General features: G+C 43.4%; 1 protein-coding gene across 1 annotated transcript in view; it reads right to left on the bottom strand.

Annotated features, from left to right (window-relative positions):
• LOC143807646 (uncharacterized) overlaps positions 1-24,232 on the bottom strand; it is a 1,106,746-nt gene that overhangs the window by 755,161 nt on the left and 327,353 nt on the right. Inside the window, exons 19-22 of the mRNA XM_077289447.1 lie at positions 23,778-23,834; positions 21,086-21,142; positions 18,957-19,013; positions 17,746-17,802 (exon numbers count right to left, since the gene is read on the bottom strand). Of these exons, the coding sequence (XP_077145562.1) occupies positions 17,746-17,802; positions 18,957-19,013; positions 21,086-21,142; positions 23,778-23,834 (228 nt within the window). The remainder of the gene's footprint in view (positions 1-17,745; positions 17,803-18,956; positions 19,014-21,085; positions 21,143-23,777; positions 23,835-24,232) is intronic.

Below are 24,232 nucleotides of genomic sequence, written 5' to 3'. Positions count from 1 at the left end.
ACTGTCATCAGCATCTCCTGCTCTCGCTGATGCCTGTGAATAGCAGTTAGTGTTGAGTGAATTTGTGGATGTTTAGGTCCAGCAGGTCAGGCTGAACATCTAAAAAACATTTGGTTTGGGTGTCCAAATGATACTTGATACCAAAATATGGAAAAATTATAGCTCTCAAAATGTGGTGACGCAAAAAAATATTTTTTGCAATAAAAATCATCTTTTAGTGTGTGACAGCTGTCAACCATAAAAATCCACTAAACAACCCACTATAAAAGTAAATCAAACCCCCTTTCATCACCCCCTTAGTTGGGGAAAAAAAAAATTAAAAAATGTATTTATTTCCATTTTCCCATTAGGGTTAGGGCTAGGGTTAGGGATAGGGCTAGGGTTAGGGCTAGGGTTAAGGTTAGGTCTAGGGTTAGGGTTAGGGTTGGGGCTAGGGTTTAGGCTAGGGTTAGGGTTAGGGCTAGGGTTAGGGTTGGAGCTAGGGTTAGGGTTAGGGTTGGGGCTAGGGTTGGTGTTTGGATTACATTTACGGTTGGGATTAGGGTTAAGGGTGTGTCAGGGCTAAGGGTGTGCTTAGGGTTATGGTTGGGATTAGGGTTGTGTTGGAGTTAGGGGTGTGGTTAGGGGTGTGGTTGGTATTAGGGGTGTGTTTGGGTTAGGGTTTTAGTTAGAATTGGGGGTTTTCACTGTTTAGGCACATCAGGGCTCTCCAAATGCAACATGGCATCCGATCTCAATATCAGCCAATTATGCGTTGAAAAAGTAAAACAGTGCTCCTTCCCTTCCGAGCTCTCTTGTGCGCCCAAGCAGGGGTTTACCCAAACATATGGGGTATCAGCATACTCAGGACAAATTAGACAACAACTTCTGTGGTCCTATTTCTTTTGTTACCCTTGGGAAAATAAAAATTTGGGGGGCTAAAAAACCATTTTTGTGGGAAAAAAAGATTTTTTATTTTCACGGCTCTGCGTTATAAATTGTAGTGAAATACTTGGGAGTTCAAAGTTCTCACAACACATCTAGATAAGTTCTACTTTCTTTTACTTGTGGGGGATTTCAATGTTTAGGCACATCAGGGGCTCCCCAGCGCAACATGGCGTCCCATCTCAATTCCAGCCAATTTTGCATTGAAAAGTCAGCCGGCGTTCCTCCCCTTCCGAGCATTGCCATGCACCCAAACAGTGGTTTACCCCCACATATGGAGTATCAGCATACTCAGGACAAATTTCACAACAACGATTGAGGTACAATTTTTTCTGGTAACCTTGGGAAAATAAAAAATTGATGACAAAAATTTCATTTTTGTGAAAAAATATTATTTTTTATTTGTATGGCTCTACATTATAAACTTCTGTGAAGCACTTGGTGGGTCAAAGTGCTCACCACACATCTAGATAAGTTCCTTAGGGGATCTACTTTCCAAAACGTTATCACTTGTGGGGGGTTCAATGTTTAGGCACATTAGTGGTTCTCCAAACGCAACATGGCATCCCATCTCAATTCCAGCCAATTTTGCATTGAAAAGTCAAATGGCGCTCCTTCCCTTCCGAGCTCTGCCATGCACTCAAACAGTGGTTTACCCCCACATATGGGTTATCAGCGTACTCAGGACAAATTGCACAACAAAGTTTGGGGTACCATTTCTTCTGATAACCTTGGGAAAATAAAAAATTGGGGGCAAAAAATTCATTTTTGGGAAAAAAATATTAGTTTTTATTTTTATGGCTCTACATTATAAACTTCTGGGAAGCACTTGGTGAGTCAAAGTGCTCACCACACATCTAGATAAGTTCCTTAGGGGGTCTACTTTCCAAAATGGTGTCACTTGTGGGGGGTTTCAATGATTAGGCACATTATTGGCTCTCCAAACGCAACATGGTGTCCCATCTCATTTCCAGCCAATTTTGCATTGAAAATTCACATGGCTTCTTCCCTTCCGAGCTCTGTCATGCACCCAAACAGTGGTTTACCCCATATATGGGGTATTGGGGTACTCAGGACAAATTATACAACAACTTTTGGGGTCCATTTTCTCCTGTTACCCTTGGTAAAATAAAACAAATTAGAGCTGAAGTAAATTTTTTGTGAAAAAAATTAAATGTTCATTTGTTTTTTAAACATTCCAAAAATTCCTGTGAAACACCTGAAGCGTTAATAAACTTCTTGAATGTGGTTTCGAGCACCTTGTGGGGTGCAGTTTTTAGAATGGTGTCACACTTGGTTATTTTCTATCATATAGACCCCTCAAAATGACTTCAAATGTGATGTGGTTCCTTAAAAAAAAATGGTGTTGTAAAAATGAGAAATTGCTGGTCAAATTTTAACCCTTATAACTCCCTAACATAAAAAAAAATTGTTTCCAAAATTGTGCTGATGTAAAGTAGACATGTGGAAATGTAATTATTAAGTATTTTGTGTGATATATCTCTGTGATTTAAGGGCATAAAAATTCAAATTTGGAAAATTGCAAAATTTTCAAAATTTTTGCCAAATTTCTGTTTTTTCACAAATAAACGCAGGTAATATCAAATAAATTTTACCACTATCATGAAGTACAATATGTCTCGAGAAAACATTATCAGAATCACCGAGATCCGTTGAAGCATTCCAGAGTTATAACCTCATAAATTGACAGTGGTCAGAATTGTAAAAATTGGCCCGGTCATTAACGTGCAAACCACCCTCGGGGCTTACAAGGGAATCTGTCACTCCCAAAATCGCGGGTGAGGTAAGCCCACGGGCATCAGGGGCTTATCTACAGCATTGTGGAATGCTGTAGATAAGCCCCTGATGTATCCTAAAAGATGAGAAAAAGACGTTAGATTATACTCACCCAGGGGCATTCCCGCTGCTGGTTCGGGTCCAGCGCCTCCCATCTTCATCAGATGATGTCCTCCTCTGGTCTTCACGCTGCGGCTGCTGCGCAGGTGTACTTTTTCTGCCCTGTTGTGGGCAGAGCAAAGTACAGCAGTGCACAAGCGTGGGCCTCTCTGACCTTTCCCGGCGCCTGCGCACTGCAGTACTTTGCTCTGCCCTCAACAGGGCAGACAAAGTATGCCTGCGCAGGAGCCACGGCAGGAGCAAAGAAGAGGATGTCATCATATGAAGATAGGAGGTACCGGACCGCGACGCCCATCGGACCAGACCGAACCGAGACCGCCCCTGGGTGAGTATAATATAACTTGTTTTTCTTATGTTTCAGGTTACATCGGGGGTAGGGTTGAGCGACTTTTACTTTTTAGGGGTCGAGTCGGGTTTTGCGAAACCCGACTTTGTCAAAAGTCGAGTCGAGTGAAATCGGCCGATCTTCTTGAAAAGTCGGGGTCGTTGTTCGGCCGAAACACGAAACCCAATGCAAGTCAATGGGGAAGCATAGTCGGCAGTGAGTGGAGGCCAGGAAAACACCTACAGTGCCCATTTTAATGCCAAAAACATCAATTCTTGTTACTTAAGCTTGTCAATCTTAATTTACCTTACAATAATAGGTAGCCATTGAAAATTGGGGGGGTCATTTGGCTAAAGTTGTGGGGGGTAGGGCTGGTTCAAGTTTTAAGTGGGCCCAGGAAACGTGGACTACGTCACGGCGGTGGAGCAGTTAGAGGTAAGTATTGCAACATTGCAAGTGCTGTGATCCTGAGCAAGCAGGGGGTCCCACTCATTCGCATTGGCATTGGCACAGGGCCCCTCACAGTACGGCGGTGTGTTTGCACGGCGGGGGCGCCTCCCACCGGCAGCGACACTTTTGCGTACTATGAAGGCCCTGTGTCAGTGACGTCGCCAACGAGTGGGCCCCCCACCTGATGAAGGAACCTGCACATTCACCTGCACATTCCTCTTTGTCCCCGTGTAAGGTGGTATAGTATGCGGGAAGAGGAACCAGACTTTCAGCAGGGTCAGATTCAGGCTGTGTAGAGTGCAAGGGGAATGTAGTGGTCTGGGTCAATGTACCAGTGGGTTAATCTAGCAGTGGCTGGGCAATGGGCAGGATGAGGAGGAAACACAGATCTAGGCCCAAATAATAAAGTGGCCTAAATGCAGTTCAAAATTGGTAACAGGACTAACCAGGCGGCATTGCTTTGTTCAGTGGAGGACAACTGTAATGAGAGGCTGACACAGTGAGTAGGGCCAAATAAGTAACTAGGCTAAATGCAGTTCTAAATTGCTAACAGTAGGAAACAGGCGGCACTGCTTTGTTCAGTGGAGGAGAACACCAAGCAGTGGCAGACACCGTTACTAGGCCCCAACCCAAGTAGTAGGGCAACTGCAGTGTTACCTTTAAAAATACTTAATGAGAGCCTGAAGGTTGAAGCTCAGACAAGGAAACCTGGAGGAGAACACCAAGGAGGAGGAGAACACCAAGGAGTGGCAGACACCGTTACTAGGCCCCAACCCAAGTAGTAGGGCAACTGCAGTGTTACATTTAAAAATACATAATGAGAGCCTGAAGGTTGAAGCTCAGACAAGGAAACCTGGAGGAGAACACCAAGGAGGAGGAGAACACCAAAGAGCGGCAGACACCGTTACTAGGCACCAACCCAAGTAGTAGGGCAACAAAAGTGTTACAGTTAAAAATACTTAATGAGAGCCAGAAGGTTGAAGCTCAGACAAGGAAATCTGGAGGAGAACACCAAGGAGGAGGAGAACACCAAGGAGCGGCAGACACCGTTACTAGGCCCCAACCCAAGTAGTAGGGCAACTGCAGTGTTACATTTAAAAATACTTAATGAGAGCCTGAAGGTTGAAGCTCAAACAAGGAAACCTGGAGAACACCAAGGAGGAGGAGAACACCAAGGAGCGGCAGACACCGTTACTAGGCCCCAACCCAAGTAGTAGGGCAACTGCAGAGTTACATTTAAAAATACTTAATGAGAGCCTGAAGGTTGAAGCTCAGACAAGGAAACCTGGAGGAGAACACCAAGGAGGAGGAGAACACCAAGGAGCGGCAGACACCGTTACTAGGCCCCAACCCAAGTAGTAGGGCAACTGCAGTGTTACATTTAAAAATACTTAATGAGAGCCTGAAGGTTGAAGCACAGACAAGGAAACCTGAAGGAGAACACCAAGGAGGAGGAGAACACCAAGGAGCGGCAGACACCGTTACTAGGCCCCAACCCAAGTAGTAGGGCAACTGCAGTGTTACATTTAAAAATACTTAATGAGAGCCTGAAGGTTGAAGCTCAGACAAGGAAACCTGGAGGAGAACACCAAGGAGGAGGAGAACACCAAGGAGCGGCAGACACCGTTACTAGGCCCCAACCCAAGTAGTAGGGCAACTGCAGTGTTACATTTAAAAATACTTAATGAGAGCCTGAAGGTTGAAGCTCAGACAAGGAAACCTGGAGGAGAACACCAAGGAGGAGGAGAACACCAAGGAGCAGCAGACACCGTTACTAGGCCCCAACCCAAGTAGTAGGGCAACTGCAGTGTTACATTTAAAAATACTTAATGAGAGCCTGAAGGTTGAAGCTCAGACAAGGAAACCTGGAGGAGAACACCAAGGAGGAGGAGAACACTAAGGAGTGGCAGACACCGTTACTAGGCCCCAACCCAAGTAGTAGGGCAACTGCAGTGTTACATTTAAAAATACTTAATGAGAGCCTGAAGGTTGAAGCTCAGACAAGGAAACCTGGAGGAGAACACCAAGGAGGAGGAGAACACCAAGGAGCAGCAGACACCGTTACTAGGCCCCAACCCAAGTAGTAGGGCAACTACAATGTTACATTTAAAAATACTTAATGAGAGCCTGAAGGTTGAAGCTCAGACAAGGAAACCTGGAAGAGAACACCAAGGAGGAGGAGAACACCAAGGAGCGGCAGACACCGTTACTAGGCCCCAAGCCAAGTAGTAGGGCAATTGCAGTGTTACATTTAAAAATACTTAATGAGAGCCTGAAGGTTGAAGCTCAGCTTTTTCAGTGGAGGACAGTGTGATTTAGTGGCGCAGACAGACAAAGGTAGTATGTGTTAACTAAAAAAGTTGGCTCAATGCAGTTTTAAATTGGTTACAGGGGTATACAGGCAGCATTGGTGTGGTCAGTGGAGGACAATTGGAAGGAGGGACCACAGACAGACTTCCTAGGCCTAAAATAATAAAATAGGCTCTATGCAGTTTTAAATTGGTAACAGGAGTACACAGGCAGCATTGGTGTGGTCAGTGGAGGACAATTGGAAGGAGGGACCGCAGACAGACTTCCTAGGCCTAAAATAATAAAATAGGCTCTATGCAGCTTAAATTTGGCAACAGGGGTACACAGGCAGCATTGGTGTGGTCAGTGGAGGACAATTGGAAGGAGGGACCGCAGACAGACTTCCTAGGCCTAAAATAATAAAATAGGCTCTATGCAGTTTTAAATTAGTAACAGGGGTACACAGGCAGCATTGGTGTGGTCAGTGGAGGACAATTGGAAGGAGGGACCGCAGACAGACTTCCTAGGCCTAAAATAATAAAATAGGCTCTATGCAGCTTAAATTTGGCAACAGGGGTACACAGGCAGCATTGGTGTGGTCAGTGGAGGACAATTGGAAGGAGGGACCGCAGACAGACTTCCTAGGCCTAAAATAATAAAATAGGCTCTATGCAGCTTAAATTTGGCAACAGGGGTACACAGGCAGCATTGGTGTGGTCAATGGAGGACAATTGGAAGGAGGGACCGCAGACAGACTTCCTAGGCCTAAAATAATAAAATAGGCTCTATGCAGCTTAAATTTGGCAACAGGGGTACACAGGCAGCATTGGTGTGGTCAGTGGAGGACAATTGGAAGGAGGGACCGCAGACAGACTTCCTAGGCCTAAAATAATAAAATAGGCTCTATGCAGTTTTAAATTGGTAACAGGGGTACACAGGCAGCATTGGTGTGGTCAGTGGAGGACAATTGGAAGGAGGGACCGCAGAGAGACTTCCTAGGCCTAAAATAATAAAATAGGTTCTATGCAGTTTTAAATTGGTAACAGGGGTACACAGGCAGCATTGGTGTGGTCAGTGGAGGACAATTGGAAGGAGGGACCGCAGACAGACTTCCTAGGCCTAAAATAATAAAATAGGCTCTATGCAGCTTAAATTTGGCAACAGGGGTACACAGGCAGCATTGGTGTGGTCAGTGGAGGACAATTGGAAGGAGGGACCGCAGACAGACTTCCTAGGCCTAAAATAATAAAATAGGCTCTATACAGCTTAAATGTTGCAACAGGGGTACACAGGCAGCATTGGTGTGGTCAGTGGAGGACAATTGGAAGGAGGGACCGCAGACAGACTTCCTAGGCCTAAAATAATAAAATAGGCTCTATGCAGCTTAAATTTGGCAACAGGGGTACACAGGCAGCATTGGTGTGGTCAGTGGAGGACAATTGGAAGGAGGGACCGCAGACAGACTTCCTAGGCCTAAAATAATAAAATAGGCTCTATACAGCTTAAATTTGGCAACAGGGGTACACAGGCAGCATTGGTGTGGTCAGTGGAGGACAATTGGAAGGAGGGACCGCAGACAGACTTCCTAGGCCTAAAATAATAAAATAGGCTCTATTTAGTTTCAAATTGGTAACAGGGGTACACAGGCAGCATTGGTGTGGTCAGTGGAGGACAATTGGAAGGAGTGTCTGACACAGTAAGTACTCCCAGAAACAAACTAGATATTAATGTCTCCCAAAAAAAGCCCAAACCGCCCCCCCCCAAAAAAAGGGTGGCATACTTAGGTACAGGGGTGTGCTCCTATGCTGACTTTCAGACATTGTAATTTTGTGCAAAGTATTTACTGGTGTAAATGTAGGACAGGGCCCCTGACTATTTTAACTAGCATCATACATGTCAACAAATTGTTATTGTCTGTGCCAGGCATGGAAGGATTTCAGCGCATAGACTAAACAGTGGTGAAGCAGCGACAGATAATTTTGCAAGTGGTAGAGCACTGTTTTACCTTGGGGGGACACTCTCTCCTGGCCGGCGGTACAAGCCCAGGGCCCCTCATGTTACAACGGTGTGTCTGATGTTGGGTGCGCGCCACCACCGCCAGAGACACTTCATTGTACTATTAGGGACCCAGTGCCAGTGCCGTCCACCAAAAATGGGCACACCCACCTCTTCAGACAAACGGCACTCTGACAGGTGCTTGCCACAAGTGGCGAGACCACGGCCCCGTGGGGGGAGTTAGGGCATTTAGGGAGGTGTAAAGATGTCGTATGCTGGACAAACAGCAGCTGAAAATTACGAGATTGGAACAGTCAGTAACACCAGTCCCAAAGCGAGACCTTTTTACAGGAAAGCTAGGTGTCAGCCGGGAAAGGTGGGGCAAAATAATTTGAAATCCATGAGTGGTTCATTTTAATGAAGGTTAGATCATCAACATTTTGGGTAGCCAGACGAGTCCTTTTTTCAGTCAGTATTGAAACAGCAGCACTGAATACTCTTTCTGACAGCACACTAGCTGCTGGGCAAGCAAGCTCCTGTAATGCATATTCAGCCAATTCAGGCCAGGTGTCTATTTTGGATGCCCAGTAGTGTTGAGCGATACCGTCCGATACTTGAAAGTATCGGTATCGGAAAGTATCGGCCGATACCGGCAAAGTATCGGATCTAATCCGATACCGATACCCGATACCAATACAAGTCAATGGGACACCAAGTATCGGACGGTATCCTGTATGGTTCCCAGGGTCTGAAGGAGAGGAAACTCTCCTTCAGGCGCTGGGATCCATATCAATGTGTAAAAGAAAGAATTAAAATAAAAAATAGGGATATACTCACCCTCTGACGCGCCCTGGACTTTACCGCCGTAACCGGGAGCCGTTGTACCTAAGAATGCGCTCTGATTGGTCCGTAGCGGTCGCGTGACCGCTACGCGACCAATCACAAAGCCGTGACGTCACCTAAGGTCTTTCAAGCGCTTGAAATACCTTAGAAGTCGTCCGCAGCTTCTGATTGGTCGCGTAGCGGTCGCGTGACCGCTACGCGACCAATCACAAAGCCGTGACATCACCTAAGGTCTTTCAAGCGCGCATTCTTAGGTACAACGGCTCCCGGTTACGGCGGTAAAGTCCAGGGGCCGCCGGAGAGGTGAGTATATCCCTATTTTTTATTTTAATTCTTTCTTTTACACATTGATATTAATCCCGATACCGATTCCCGATACCACAAAAGTATCGGATCTCGGTATCGGAATTCCGATACCGCAAGTATCGGCCGATACCCGATACTTGCGGTATCGGAATGCTCCACACTAATGCCCAGTAATCAAAGGGGAATGACGGTTGAGGGAGAACATCGGTAATGGAGGAAAAATAGTTAGTAACCATACTGGACAAATGTTGTCTCCTGTCACTTTGAATGGATGCTGCTGTACCTGTCGTGTCTGCGGTCATTGCGAAATCACTCCACAACCTGGTCAGAAAACCCCTCTGTCCTACGCCACTTCTGATCTGTGCACCTCTAACACCTCTGCCCTGTTGCCCCCTGCAGCTCGTGTGAGAACCATCACCGGCGCTGTGTGCTGGGAATGCCTGAATCAAACGGTCTACAAGAGTAGCTTGTTTGGTTGCCAATATCTGTTCGAGGTTCTCATGTGGCATGATATTTTGCAATTTGCCTTTATAGCGAGGATCAAGGAGGCAGGCCAACCAGTAATCATCATCTGTCATCATTTTTATAATGCGTGGGTCCCTTTTGAGGATACGCAAGGCATAATCCGCCATGTGGGCCAATGTTCCAGTTGTCAAGTCAGTGCATATGCTGGGTTGAGGAGCACTTTCTGGCAAATCAACGTCACTGGTCTCCCTCAAAAACCCTGAACCCGGCCTTGCACTGCCAGCAGTTTCTATTGCCCCCTGAGAAGCTTCCTCATCCAAAAAATAGTCATCCCCATCATCCTCCTCGTCCTCCTCCTCTTCGCCCACCACCTCGTCCTGTAGACTTCCCTGAGCAGACAATGGCTGACTGTCATCAAGGCTTCCCTCCTCCTCGGCTGCAGACGCCAGTTCCTTTATGTGCGTCAAACTTTGCATCAGCAGACGCATTAGGGGGATGCTCATGCTTATTATGGCGTTGTCTGCACTAACCAGCCATGTGCATTCCTCAAAACACTGAAGGACTTGACACAGGTCTTGGAGCTTCGACCACTGCACAGCTGACAACTCCATGTCTGCCATCCAACTGCCTGCCCGTGTATGTGTATCCTCCCACAAATACATAACAGCACGCCTCTGTTCGCACAGTCTATGAAGCATGTGCAGTGTGGAGTTCCACCTTGTTGCAACGTCAATGATTAGGCGATGCTGGGGAAGGTTCAAAGACCACTGATGGTTCTGCATACGGCTGGAGTGTACGGGCGAACGGCGGATGTGAGAGCAAAGCCTGCGCACTTTCAGCAGCAGGTCGGGTAACCCCGGATAACTTTTCAGGAATCACTGCACCACCAGGTTTAAGGTGTGAGCCAGGCAAGGAATGTGTTTCAGTTGTGAAAGGGCTATGGCAGCCATAAAATTCCTTCCGTTATCACTCACTACCTTGCCTGCCTCAAGATGTACAGTGCCCAGCCATGACCGAGTTTCTTGCTGCAAGAACTCGGACCGAACTTCCGTGGTGTGTCTGTTGTCGCCCAAACACTTCATTGCCAATACAGCCTGCTGACACTTGCCACTAGCTGTTCCATAATTGGACACCTCGTGTGCAACAGTGGCCGCTGCAGATGGAGTGGTCGTGCGACTGTGGTCTGTGGACGAGCTCTCGCTTCTGCTGGAGGACGAGGAGGAGGAGGGGGGATGAACGCCCACAGTCAACTGTTTCCTAGACCGTGGGCTAGGCAGAACTGTCCCAATATTACTGTCCCCTGTGGACCCTGCATCCACCACATTAACCCAGTGTGCTGTGATAGACGTAACGCCCCTGGCCATGCCTACTGGTCCATGCATCTGTTGTCAGGTGCACCTTTCTACTCACAGATTGCCTGAGCACATGGACAATGCAGTCTTTTACATGCTGGTGGAGGGCTGGGATGGCTTTTCTCGAAAAGAAGTGTCGACTGGGTAGCTCGTAGCGTGGTACAGCGTAGTCCATCAGGGTTTTGAAAGCTTCAGTTTCAACTAACCGGTAGGGCATTATCTCTAACGAGATTAGTCTAGCAATGTGGGCGTTCAAACCCTGTGTACGCGGATGCGAGGATGAGTACTTCCTATTCCTAACGAGAGTCTCATGTAGGGTGAGCTGGACTGGAGAGCTGCATACGGTGGAACTAGCGGGGGTGCCGGTGGACATGGGTGACTGAGAGAGGGTTGGTGATGGTATTCTTGATGGTGCCCTACATACAGTTTTTCTGACCACGAACCTGGTGATTCCCTGACTGCTTTGGCCTTGCGACGAAACCGCAACATTACCTGCAGGTCGTGTGGTAAACGGTGGGCTTACAGTGAGAGAAGGGATGTCGCCTTGCTGATTAGCTTCATTGTGAGAGGGTGCTACAACGTTTAGGGACGTTTGGTAGTTTGTCCAGGCTTGCAAGTGCATGGTGGTTAAATGTCTATGCATGCAACTTGTATTTAAATTTTTAACATTCTGACCTCTGCTGAAGGTCCTTGAGCATTTCTTACAGATGACTTTGCGCTGATCATTGGGATCTTGGTTAAAAAAATTCCAGACTGCACTCTTCCTATTGGATACCTTTTCAGGCATTGCACACTGAGCTACTTTAACCTGATGGCCACGCTGTCCTACAACTGGTTTTGATTTTGCCACATGTTTTTGGCCAGATACGGGCCTGCCAGATGGAACCTGTTGCGATGTTGATGCCTGCTGTGGCTCCTCCTCCTCCGCTTCAGAGCTACTGCCGCCTGCACCCTGTTCCCCCAATGGCTGCCAATCGGGGTCAACAACTGGGTCATCTATGACCTCCTCTTCTATGTTCTGTACACCTTCCTCTGGGTCACCATGTAAGCCGGTGCTATAGCGTTCATGACGGGGCTCCATAGTCTCATCGGGGTCAGATTCTGGATCAGTACACTGTGAGGGCAATGTTCTGATCTGAGTCAAAGGAACAGCATAATATTCTGGCTGTGGCTGTGCATCTGTGCTCTCCATGTCCGATTCATCTTGTAATGGGCATGGCCTGTTAACAATTTCCCTTTCTAACCCAGGCACGGTATGTGTAAAGAGCTCCATGGAGTAACCAGTTGTGTCGCCTGACGCAGCCTTCACTGTTGTTCTGGGTGAAGGACACAACTTGTTCCTGACCGGGAGCATCCACTGACGACGCACTGCTCTGACATTTGGCACTTTCCGAGGAGGAGGCGAAAGAGCTAGAGGCAGAGTCAGCAATGAAAGCCAATACTTGTTCCTGCTACTCCGGCTTCAAAAGCAGTTTTCCTACTCCCAGAAAAGGGAGCCTTCGAGGCCTTGTGCAGCCAGACGATGACGCTGGCTCAACAACTCGAGACTTAGGGGCTATACTGCTTTTCCCACGACCACCTGATGCTCCACGACCACAACCACTACCATCATTACCAGCTGCCAATGACAGCCCATGGCCACGACCTCTGCCACCAGACTTCCTCATTCTTGGAAAAATGTTACCTAACTAACAACCGTTATGTGGTCCTGTAAAACCAGGTACAAGGTGTGCGTGAACTTGTTGTGAATTTAAATCTCCCTTTTTTATGTGTGGGAGAATGCAGTGAAAAATGAGGCCCACTGTATTACACAACAACACAGTTTGATTAGCAGAAAGAGGCTGGCAGATATCGCACTAACAGGAGTGACGCAGATAAAAACACTGGCAATAGAAATGTCCCTCTTTATGTGTGGGAGAATGCAGTGAAAAATCAGGCCCACTGTATTACACAACAACACAGTTTGATTAGCAGAAAGAGGCTGGCAGATATGGCACTAACAGGAGTGATGCAGATAAAAACACTGGCAATAGAAATGTCCCTCTTTATGTGTGGGAGAATGCAGGGAAAAATCAGGCCCACTGTATTACACAATACACAGTTGGATTAGCAGAAAGAGGCTGGCAGATATGGCACTAGCCGGACTGACGCAGATGCACACACTGGCAATAGAAATGTCCCTCTTTTTTTTGATATGGGAGACAAGGGATTGAATCAGGCCCACTATATCACGGTATAGTTCCTGTGGCACAAAATGACTGACAGATACCACAGACAGCACTCGCACACATGCACAGGTTTGGCAAGATTATTCTCCCTTTATTTTAATTTTTTGGGGGGATATGTGAGACAAGTGATTTAATCTGGCCCACTGTTACACAGTAGGTTTTCTGTGGCAGAAAAAATAAATAAATGCCACACACAGGACTGGCACTAATGCAGATTTGCCAATCTTAATCTCCCACTTTTATTTTTTTTTCTGGGAGAATTAGGAAGAAATCTGGCACACTGTTATACAGTAGGTTTTCTGTGGCAGAAAAAAAAAGACTGATGCCACACACAGGACTGGCACTAATGCAGATTTGCCAGTCTTAATCTCCCACTTTTTTTTTTATGGGAGAATTAGGAAGAAATCAGGCATACTGTTATACAGTAGGTTTTCTGTGGCAGAAAAAAAAGACAGAAGCCACACACAGGACTGACACTAATGCAGATTTGCCAGTCTTAATCTCCCACTTTTTTCTTTGCTTTATGGGAGAATTGTGAAGAAATCAGGCCCACTGCTACACAGTAGGTTTTCTGTGGCAGAAAAAAAAAGACAGATGCCACACACAGGACTGGCACTAATGCAGATTTGCCAGTCTTTATCGCCCACTTTTTTGTTATGGGAGAATTAGGAAGAAATCAGGCACACTGTTATACAGTAGGTTTTCTGTGGCAGAAAGTGGCTTGAAGAGATATAACAAAAAAAAAAAAAAAAGTACTACAATTACTATCTCCCTACAGTAATCTCAGAAAAGTGTGGCAGGCAGCAATAAAAAGGAGTGCTGCACACAAAAGTCAAAAGTGTGGACAAACAAACAAGATAGCTGTGCAGAAAGAAAGGAGCAACAGGATTTGTGCTTTGAAAAAAGCAGTTGCTTTGCACAGCGGCGTACACACAGCAACGCAGCTATCAGGGAGCCTTATAACCTACAGAGCTGATGAAGAGAAATCTAGCCTCCACTGTCCCTGCAAAGAAAAGGTGGTGTTGGACAGTGGAAATCGCTACAGCACAAGCGGTTTTGGGGTCAATTTACCCTGCCTAACGCTATCCCTGCTTCTGACGAAGCGACAGCATCCTCTCCCTACGCTCAGATCAGCAGCAGTAAGATGGCGGTCGGTGGGAACGCCCCTTTATAGCCCCTGTGACGCCGCAGAAAGCAAGCCAATCACTGCCATGCCCTTCTCTAAGATGGTGGGGACCAGGGCCTATGTCATCATGCTGCCCACACTCTGCGTGCACCTTCATTGGCTGAAAAATGGCGCTTTAAGCGTCATATGAAACGCGACTTTGGCGCAAAGATCGTGTACCGCATGGCCGATCCCACGCTGTGATGGGTCGGGTTTCATGAAACCCGACTTTGCCAAAAGTCGGCGACTTATGAAAATGACCAATCCGTTTTGCTCAACCCTAGTCGGGTGCTTATCTACAGCATTATAGAATGCTGTAGATAAGCCCCTGATGGCGGTGGCTGCAGTTTATATGTGAAATATGAGGTGACAGATTCCCTTTAATAGGTTGGGTATGTGGTGGCAAAGAAAACAGAGCGTACATATATAAAATGTAGACAGTGAATCAATAATGGTTTTATAAAACAATTAAAGCTGCCAGACACATGCCAGGTATATATAAATACAGTGGGGGAAATATGCATTTGATCCCTTGCTGATTTTGTAAGTTTGCCCACTGTCAAAGACATGAACAGTCTATAAATTTAAGGGTAGGTTAATTTTAACATTGAGAGATAGAATATTGAAAATAAAATCCAGAAAATCACATTGTATAAATTATATACATTTATTTACATTTTGCAGTGAGAAATAAGTATTTGATCCCCTACCAACCATTAAGAGTTCTGGCTCCTACAGGCCAGTTAGACACCCCTAATCATTTTGTGACCTGCATTAAAGACAGCTGTCTTATACCTTTAGAAAAGACTCCTGTCCACAGACTCAATCAGTCAGACTCTAACCTCTATAATATGGACAAGACCAAAGAGCTTTATAAGGATGTCAGGGACAAGATAATAGACCTGCACAAAGCTGGAATGGGCTGCAAAACCATAAGTAAGACGATAGGTGAGAAGGAGACAACTGTTGGTGCAATAGTGAGAAAATGGAAGAAATACAAAATGACTGTCAATCGACATCAATCTGGGGCACCATGCAAAATCTCACCTTGTAGGGTATCCTTGATCATGAGGAAGGTGAGAGATCAGCCTAAAACTACATTGGGGAAACTTGTTAATGATCTCAAGGCAGATGGGACCACAGTCACCAAGAAAACCATTGCTAGCACATTATGCTGTAAAGGTTTAAAATCCTGCACTGCCCGCAAGATCCCCCTGCTCAAGAAGGCAAATGTGCAGGCTCGTCTGAAGTTTGCCAATGAACATCTGGACGATTCTTTGAGTGATTGGGAGCAGGTGCTGTGGTCAGATGAGACAAAAATTGATCTTTTTGGCATTAACTCAACTCACCGTGTTTGGAGGAAGAGAAATGCTGTCTATAACCCAAAGAGCACCATCCCCACTGTCAAGCATGGAGGTGGAAACATTATGTTTTGCGGGTGTTTCTCTGCTAAGGACACAGGACTACTTCATAGCATCAATGGGAGAATGGATGGAGCCATCTAAGTTCCATTAGACCTCTTGCGCTCAACACCGCTACTGGGGTGTCAGAGATTAACAGAAATAATAATTTAATGCACAATAGTGCATGCAGTGCCACTCTGGCGGACACCACTATCCACCCAGACTTGGGCAAGGGAAGTGCTCTATCAGCGCAAGGCGCCGCACTGGCGGTCACTGCTATCAGACGCTGTGTCATGTGCTAGCTGTGCGGAATAGCACTGTCAGGTGCTAGGTAGCTTCCACCATTCGTGAACAGTCAACAACACTAGGGATGGGAATGATTTGAAGCTTTCATCCATCGACAGGCATACATCCACACACACGTTACTAAGTTTATACTAGCGCAATGCCATGTGGCCATGCAAACCTTTTATAGTGGAAGCCCTCCAGGACCTTCCTAGTTGTCCAATAGGAGCTGCTACAGGACCTGAGCATGTGACCTCCGACCTCCAATGAGAGGTTGTCCCTTGGGCATGCTCAGAAGAAGAAAAGCAGGACTTAGTCCCAGGGACGCCTGCTCACCGCTGATCAGTACTGGTTACAATGGCTGAGCCTGGAAGGACAGCAGTAACCAGCCGCACAGTATCAGCTTGAGCAGGCTCCACTGCGGCTGGAGGAGAATGGGAGACCACAGCAGAGATGGTTCCAGATTCCCTCTGTGCAGCGGCAGGAACTTGACACCTAACAGCTCCTTCCCTCCACCAGGACATTAAAAATGGGTCTCAGCTGGGTAATCCAGCAAGACAAGGACCCAAAACATACCACAAATGCAACAAAGGAGGGGCTCAGAAAGAAGCACATTATGGTCATGGAGTGGCCTAGCCAATCTCCAGACCTTAACCCCATAGAAAACTTATGGAACGAGTTGAAGCTCTGAGTTGCTAAGCGACAGCCTCAAAATGTTAAAGATTTACAGATGATCTGCAAAAAGAAATGGACCAAAATTCCTCCTGACATGTGTGCAAACCTCATCATCAACTACAAAAAAGTCTGACTGCTGTGCTTGCCAACAAGGGATTTGCTGCCTAGTATTAAGTCTTGTTTGCCAGAGGGATCAAATACTTATTTCTCACTGCAAAATGTAAATACATTTATATATTTATACAATGTGATTTTCTGGATTTTATTTTTAATATTCTGTCTCTCAATCTTAAAATTAACCTACCCTTAAAAATATACACTGTTCATATCTTTGTCAGTGGGCAAACTTACAAAATCAGCAAGGGATTAAATACTTATTTCCTCCACTATATTTGCAGTTATCATATTATATAGCTCTGTGTACTTTTAATTGTTCATTTTTTCATTTCTACGCAGTTAATTATTCTCTTTTCCACCAGGTCTATAGCATCACTTAATTAAAAACAGACTAACTCAATCCTTCTAAGTGTTATATAGAAACAGGAAGTCTCTTTTCCTTTCATGAATCATTACCGCAAAGTCCCTGGCAAGGGGAGGAAAGGAGCAGATGGGTTAGGAGTCTAAGAGTGGGACGACACATGCAGGAAAAAGAGACTTCCTGTTTCTACATAGTGCAGAGAAAAGAGAAGAAATAACTGGATAGAAAGTAAAAATGAGCAATTGTAAGTACATAATGTTATATAATATGATGATTGCAATATATTTAAAGGATAAAAACTTTGATGGGAGTGCTTCTGTAAGGTTCAAATTGGCTCTGTCATTAAGGGCTTCATCTGGACAATTGAACAAGTAGATTCAGAAAATATGATTGATTATTTTTCACCTGCACATTATGAAATGAGCCACATGGCTTCTTTGTTACATAAGCTATTTTTACTAAATAAAGTTTGGCGAACAGCTTCTACTTACACATGACTCTTGTGTGTTAGTGACAATTTGCAACCATTTTCTATTTACTAGGATGGCTATTCTGACAAGTTAGTTTTGAAGAAATTAGTCTAGCTAGTGTAACAATTAATAACCACTTTTTTAATATCTGTATGTCATACGTCTAAACACGAACCTTTGGTTGGGGATTTTTTTTCAGGTTTTGCAAGTTTTTCTGGTTCTGCTTTTTCAGCTATTAAAGAAAGTAATATGTTATTGTAAAAAGATGCATTTCATTAGACATACAGTATATTGTAAAAAAAGATATAGAGTGCTCTCAGTGGGAGAAACAAAATCGGAATCTTGTGGGTGTGATACCTTTTAATGGCTAACAAAATATAGTGAATGCTGTTACAAAGCAAGCTTTCAAGACTACTTATGTGTCTTCATCAGGCTGATATGACAAGATATTTGAGGACACCAAATAATATACACTAACACTCTATATCTTTTTTTCTACTGGCTAACACAGTACCAAACCACCTTTTTCTGCTTAACATATATTGTGTAAATGCATGAATAGAGTTTGTATTCAATCAAAATCTCTTTATGATAATGAAGGAAGAATATCAGAGTGACAAAGGGTATTAAACTGCAACACATTGTGACCATCACATGCAAAAACATTATAGCCGGAAACCATCGTGAATTTGGTCAATATGATATTTTTAATTGTTTATGGTCATATGATTTTGGAAGTAACACACATTTTTTTTTCTCAAAATCATGACTCTCTTCTTTCAAAAAATTCTTACAAGGTTGGTAGTATTTGAAACATTGTCTCCAGCTAGCTCAACACTGATGACCATTATCGAAGAGCGAGTGTACTCGTTGCTCGGGTTTTCCCGAGCACGCTCAGGTGGTCTCCGAGCATTTGTCAGTGCTCGGAGATTTAGTTTTATTTGATGCGGCTGCATGATTTCCAGTTGCTAGCCAGCCTGAGTACATGTGAGGTTGTCTGGCTGCTAGGGAATCCCCACATGTATTCAAGCTGTCTATCAGCTGTAAATCATTCAGCTAAGGCAACAATAAATAAATCTCCGAGCACTGACAAATACTCGGTGACCACCCAAGCATGCTCGGGAAAACCCGAGCAACGAACATACTCGCTCATGACTAATGACCATGTCATACTCAAAATCGGTCAGATCTCACAACTTTCACATTCTAATATACAATCGCATTGAAATTCATTAATTAAAAATTTGCTCACTTGATTTTGTGAGAACATGATGATCACATGATTAATTTTAAGATGTCATTTCTTAAGTTTTTAATCTAGATAGTATAGCTATTAATAATAACCATTTTTTTAATATCCTGTATTGCAGAATTCCAAGCACTGACCTTTGACTGGGCTTTTTTTCTCAGGTTTGGCAAGTTTTTCAGGTTCTGCTTTTTCAGCTATTAAACAGAGAAATATGTAATTGTAAAAAATAATTGTGATTAAATATTTATTACATTTATTTCACTCTACTTCACCCTTATAATAGATGGCAATAGTTCCTGAGATGTTTGTAAAGCTCCTGGGTTTTCCACACAAATGTAAAAGGGCACACGGAGCACTAAGCCTTTACACATTGACGTTTAAATATAATAATTTTCAAGAAACCACTTTTTTGCAAACATATTTTTCTTGACTAATTAATTTAAATATAATAACAATGTTAAGAAGCAGTAAACTTAACCCCTTTCTGACCTCGGACGGGATAGTACGTCCGAGGTCAGATCCCCTGCTTTGATGCGGGCTCCGGCGGTGAGCCCGCATCAAAGCCGGCACATGTCAGCTGTTTTGAACAGCTGACATGTGCCCGTAATAGGTGAGGGCAGAATCGCAATCTGCCCGCGCCTATTAACTAGTTAAATGCCGCTGTCAAACGCAGACAGCAGCATTTAACTACCGCTTCTGGCCAGGTGGCAGGAAATGATCGCATCGCCGACCCCCGTCACATGAGCGGAGGTCGGCGATGCTTCAGGTCCTTGAGACCTCTATGGTTACTGATGCAGGCCTGCTGTGAGCGCCACCCTGTGGTCGGCGCTCACAGCACACCCGCGTTTCTGCTACATAACAGTGAACATCAGATCGCTGCTATGTAGCAGAGCCGATCGAGTGGTGCCAGCTTCTAGCCTCCTATGGAGGCTATAAAAGCATGGCAAAAGTAAAAAAAAAGTAAAAAAAATGTGAAAAAAATAAAAAATATATAAAAGTTCAAATCACCCCCCTTTCGCCCCAATCAAAATAAATCAATAAAAAAAATCAAACCTACACATATTTGGCATCGCCGTGTACAGAATCGCCTGGTCTATCAATATAAAAAGCATTAACCTGATTGCTAAACGGCGCAGCGAGAAAAAAATTCAAAACGCCAGAATTTCGTTTTTTTGGTCGCAGTGACATTGCATTAAAATGCAATAATGGGCGATCAAAAGAACGTATCTGAACCAAAATGCTATCATTAGACGCCAGTTTGGCACGCAAAAAATAAGCCCCTAACCGACCCCAGATCATGAAAAATGGAGACGCTACAAGTATCGGAAAATGGCGCAATTTTTTTTTTTTTTAACAAAGTTTGGAATTTTTTTTCACCACTTAGATTAAAAATAACCTAATCATGTTAGGTGTCTATGAACTTGTAATGACCTGGAGAATCATAATGGCAGGTCAGTTTTAGCATTTAGTGAACCTAGCAGAAAATCCAAGCAAAAAATAAGTGTGGGGCTGCACTTTTTTTGCAATTTCACTGCACTTGGAATTTTTTTCCCGTTTTCTAGTACACGACATGGTAAAACCAATGATTTCATTCAAAAGTACAACTCGTCCCGCAAAAAAATAACCCTCACATGGCTAAATTCAGGGAAAAATAAAAAAGTTATGGCTCTGGGAAGGAGGGGAGCGAAAAACGAACACGGAAAAACGGAAAATCCCAAGGTCATGAAGGGGTTAATAATCATATTTGGAATCATGCCGTAAATTTGGAACTGATGAAATACGTACGGTATCAATTATTTATTAGTTAATGTAAAGTGGATCTGTCACCAGACTTCACAGTATATTTTACATAAATAAATATATATTGGAATGACTATATAATCCTTTTTGAAAAGTTTAAACTCAGTCTTTGCCCACAAGGTTCTATTGACAAATTCCTCAGTGTCCCTCCTCCCGGCTGTTGCTTAGTTCTCCTCCCACTCAGTGTCAGCTTCAGATGTCAGTCAGGCTGGGTGGGAATAGGTTAAATACACGTGGATTCATAAGCTTTCTCTCACTGATCAGCTAGACTCATTAAATACTTTATGATAAAGATTAGAAAGCCGTTGTGACAGATTTTCAAGCTGTTTCAGTTTCATCCAGTTTTTGTTTTCCGCTGGTATTGTAAATCTGGTGACAGATCTGTTTGAATGAATGTAGTTATTGGTAAAAAAAAAAAAGCAAACAAACATTGAATTATTAAAAAATATTAATTCTGAGCGCTAACCTTTGACCGGCCCTTTTTTCTCTGGTTTTGCAAGTTTCTCTGGTTTGGCTTTTGCAACTATTTAAGAAAAAAATAGCACTGTAAAATACTGTATTTGCAATATAGGAGATGCTATATTTTATGAATTATTTATAAGTGGATTATCATTTTAAACTCATTATAAATGCTGGTAAATAATGCAGGAGTGGACATATCGCTTGTGCATGGGCTCATGTGTACATAGGGCCAGACCTTGGTTCCCAAGCTGCCCTACCTGCTGAGCCACCACTGGTGTGGGCATGACTAAACTGTGTGAAATAATGCTTTGCATACATCTGGCATCATGAGCCATGGATGTAGGACATTATGTGCCAAAGCTGTGGTTTGGAAGCCTTTGATAGTACTGAAGGCCTATGCATCCCTTCTGGAGAAACACGTGGGTATCTTGTGTCTTATTCAGAGTGCAGGTGCTGCTATGTGTAATTTTATCAGTGCAGAGTAAAATCAGATTTGTCATCTGCAGATAACTGCTCTGTGCGCTAATTTACAGCACATAATGCTTGTATGTTTTTCATTGATCACATCTCTAAATTTAAAGGGGTTGTCCTGGACCTTAACGTTATTAGCCAATCCTTAGAATAGGTGATCAATTTCTCATTAGTGAAGGTGCAATCCTTGGCCTATCAGGGAATAGGACCACATGTTTTTGACAAGGGAAACATAACACCCAGCTGTCAATTTATTAACGCTGCATTTGGTGATCACTAAGCATTTTTTCCACAATTGTGTCAAAAACACAATGTTTTCATTTTTAAAAATTGTTTACGTCTGTAAAGACCAGTGCAGTATAGGCAGATACTGTGTGCATGTTCTATGCTAATGAAAAGTGAACAATACATGCTGATTGTGCAAACACTGACAAATATTTGCAGGAATTACATGACTAACGTCACTCACCTCCTGCTGCAACAAACAAAAATAATAATGCCACAACATGTTTTGCTCTACTTTTATTAGGGTTGGGATGGGCTGGGGTTCCATGTGCTAGATCAGCATTTTATTCCCAATATGTCCCTAATTTGTCTTTGAAAATGGGAAGCTGCAGCAGAAGAGAATTATGGACAAAATCTATGGCTGGGTTCACATATTAGTTTTGCTTTGGTCATTGGCAGCTCAGGACTTACAAGTGCTTCTCACTAAATTAGAATATAATCAAAAAGTTACTTTATTGTCAAGAGGAAGATGAGAGACCCCAGACCCAAAAATGTAGATGAGCTGAAGGCTGCCATCAAAGCAACCTGGGCTTCCATAACACCTCAACAGTGCCACAGGCTGATTGTCTCCATGCCACGCCGCATTCATGCAGTAATTGATGCAATAGGAGCCCTGACCAAGTATTGAGTGCATTTACTGAATATACATTTCAGTAGGACAACATTTTGGATTTAAAAATAATTTTTCAAGCTGGTATTATAAAATATTCTAATTTATTGTGATAATGACTTTTGGGTTTTCTTTGCTGTAAGCCATAATCATCAACATTAACAGAAATAAACACTTGAAATTGATCAGTTTGTTTGTAATGACTCTATATGAGTTTCACTTTTTGTATTGAAGAACTGAAATAAATTAACTTGTTGTTTATATTCTAATTTAGTGAGAAGCACTTGTATGTCTGAAACCCTGAAAATAGGATTCAGATGTTGGCACGGATAGGACTATTGATTTTTAATTTTGCAGAAAGAATCCCTTTTGTGCTGTTTGACATCATTTCTGTTCATATCTGCCTGTCATGTGGTTTAGTTGTATGGAGGGAGTGGGACCTGGACACATTCCATGCACAATGGCCCTCTACAGTCTTTAGCTGACCTTGAAATAATGTGTTTTCCATTTAGTACTAATGAACACATTATCATAACGATATACATAATATGTCCATGCCCCTGTACACTATAAGAAGACAACTTTATATTGTTGCCCTAAAAATGACACCTCATTCTGCTAACACTTTCTAGCACAGCAATTTTGTAACACACAGTAGACTTTCACTCTGACTACTAAGCAAATGTTTTAGTTAAGTGCGACAAAAATGCTGCAAGGTATGAATGCTTTTAGAATTAGAAGTGTTAATTTATTTTTATCAATTAACAAATTGCAAAGTTAATGAGAAAAAAATAAATTAAAGTGAAAATCAAAATTTTGTGTAACAATTCAATGCCTTCGAAACAATATCAAAGCATCAGTTCTGCTAGGCGCACTTGCACAAAATTTGTGAAGGAACTCGGCAGGGAAGTTGTTCAAAACTTGATGTAAAATTAGCCACATATTTTTTGTTGATTTAGGCTTGCACAGAACCTTCTGTCTCCTCATGTAATCTCACACCTACTTTATAATCATGAGATCAGGGTTTTGTAGGGGCCATATAATCACTTCCAGGTCTCCATGTTCTTAATTATATTTGGTGTATGTTTAGGTTCCTTGACCTGCGGCAGAATAAACTTGAAGCCAATAAGAGTCCTGTCTTATGCTACTGCATGATTAATACAGCAGAAAAGTTCATGGGTATTAATACTTTTTAAAGACATTGAATACCTCAATTGTACAATACAATGTTTTAAGGGAAATACACTGCAAACTCTGCCTTCAAATATTTTATAATGCATGGTTGTCCATGACAAAGCGAAGACTGCTTTTTGTAATACTGTTTACTAACCTTTGGTTGGAGCTTTTTTGTCAGTCTTTTCCTTCTTATCCTTCTCTTTGGAAATTGCTAGAATAAAAAGTACAGACATTTACAGTACAATAATAACTTCAATAATTGTGGTAGCAAAGATAATTCAATGTCTTATAATCAACTGTATGCAATAATGAAGAATTATGACAGTAAACAATATTTTGTTGACATTAAACTCCCTAAAAAATGCCTATTTATGATTTTTATGGCAAAGCAAATTTTTCAGTTTTACAGTGTTATATTCTAAGAGTCACATCATTTTTACTTAGTGCTGAGTGTTTTTGACGTGCTCGAATAATATGTTTACGTCCCTGCCTCTGAATGCCTCGCGGCTATTAGAAAGCCACTGCACATGCAGGAATTGCCTGTTAATTTGGGAAAAGGGACAAGATTCGCAAGCTATTAATAATAGGTCACAGCTGTTTGCTTAGCCT

This window comes from Ranitomeya variabilis, chromosome 2, assembly GCF_051348905.1.
Source record: "Ranitomeya variabilis isolate aRanVar5 chromosome 2, aRanVar5.hap1, whole genome shotgun sequence".
NCBI classification, from domain to species: domain Eukaryota; kingdom Metazoa; phylum Chordata; class Amphibia; order Anura; family Dendrobatidae; genus Ranitomeya; species Ranitomeya variabilis.
Note: the sequence above shows the minus strand (reverse complement) of the source record. Positions and strands in the feature narration are given on the sequence as shown.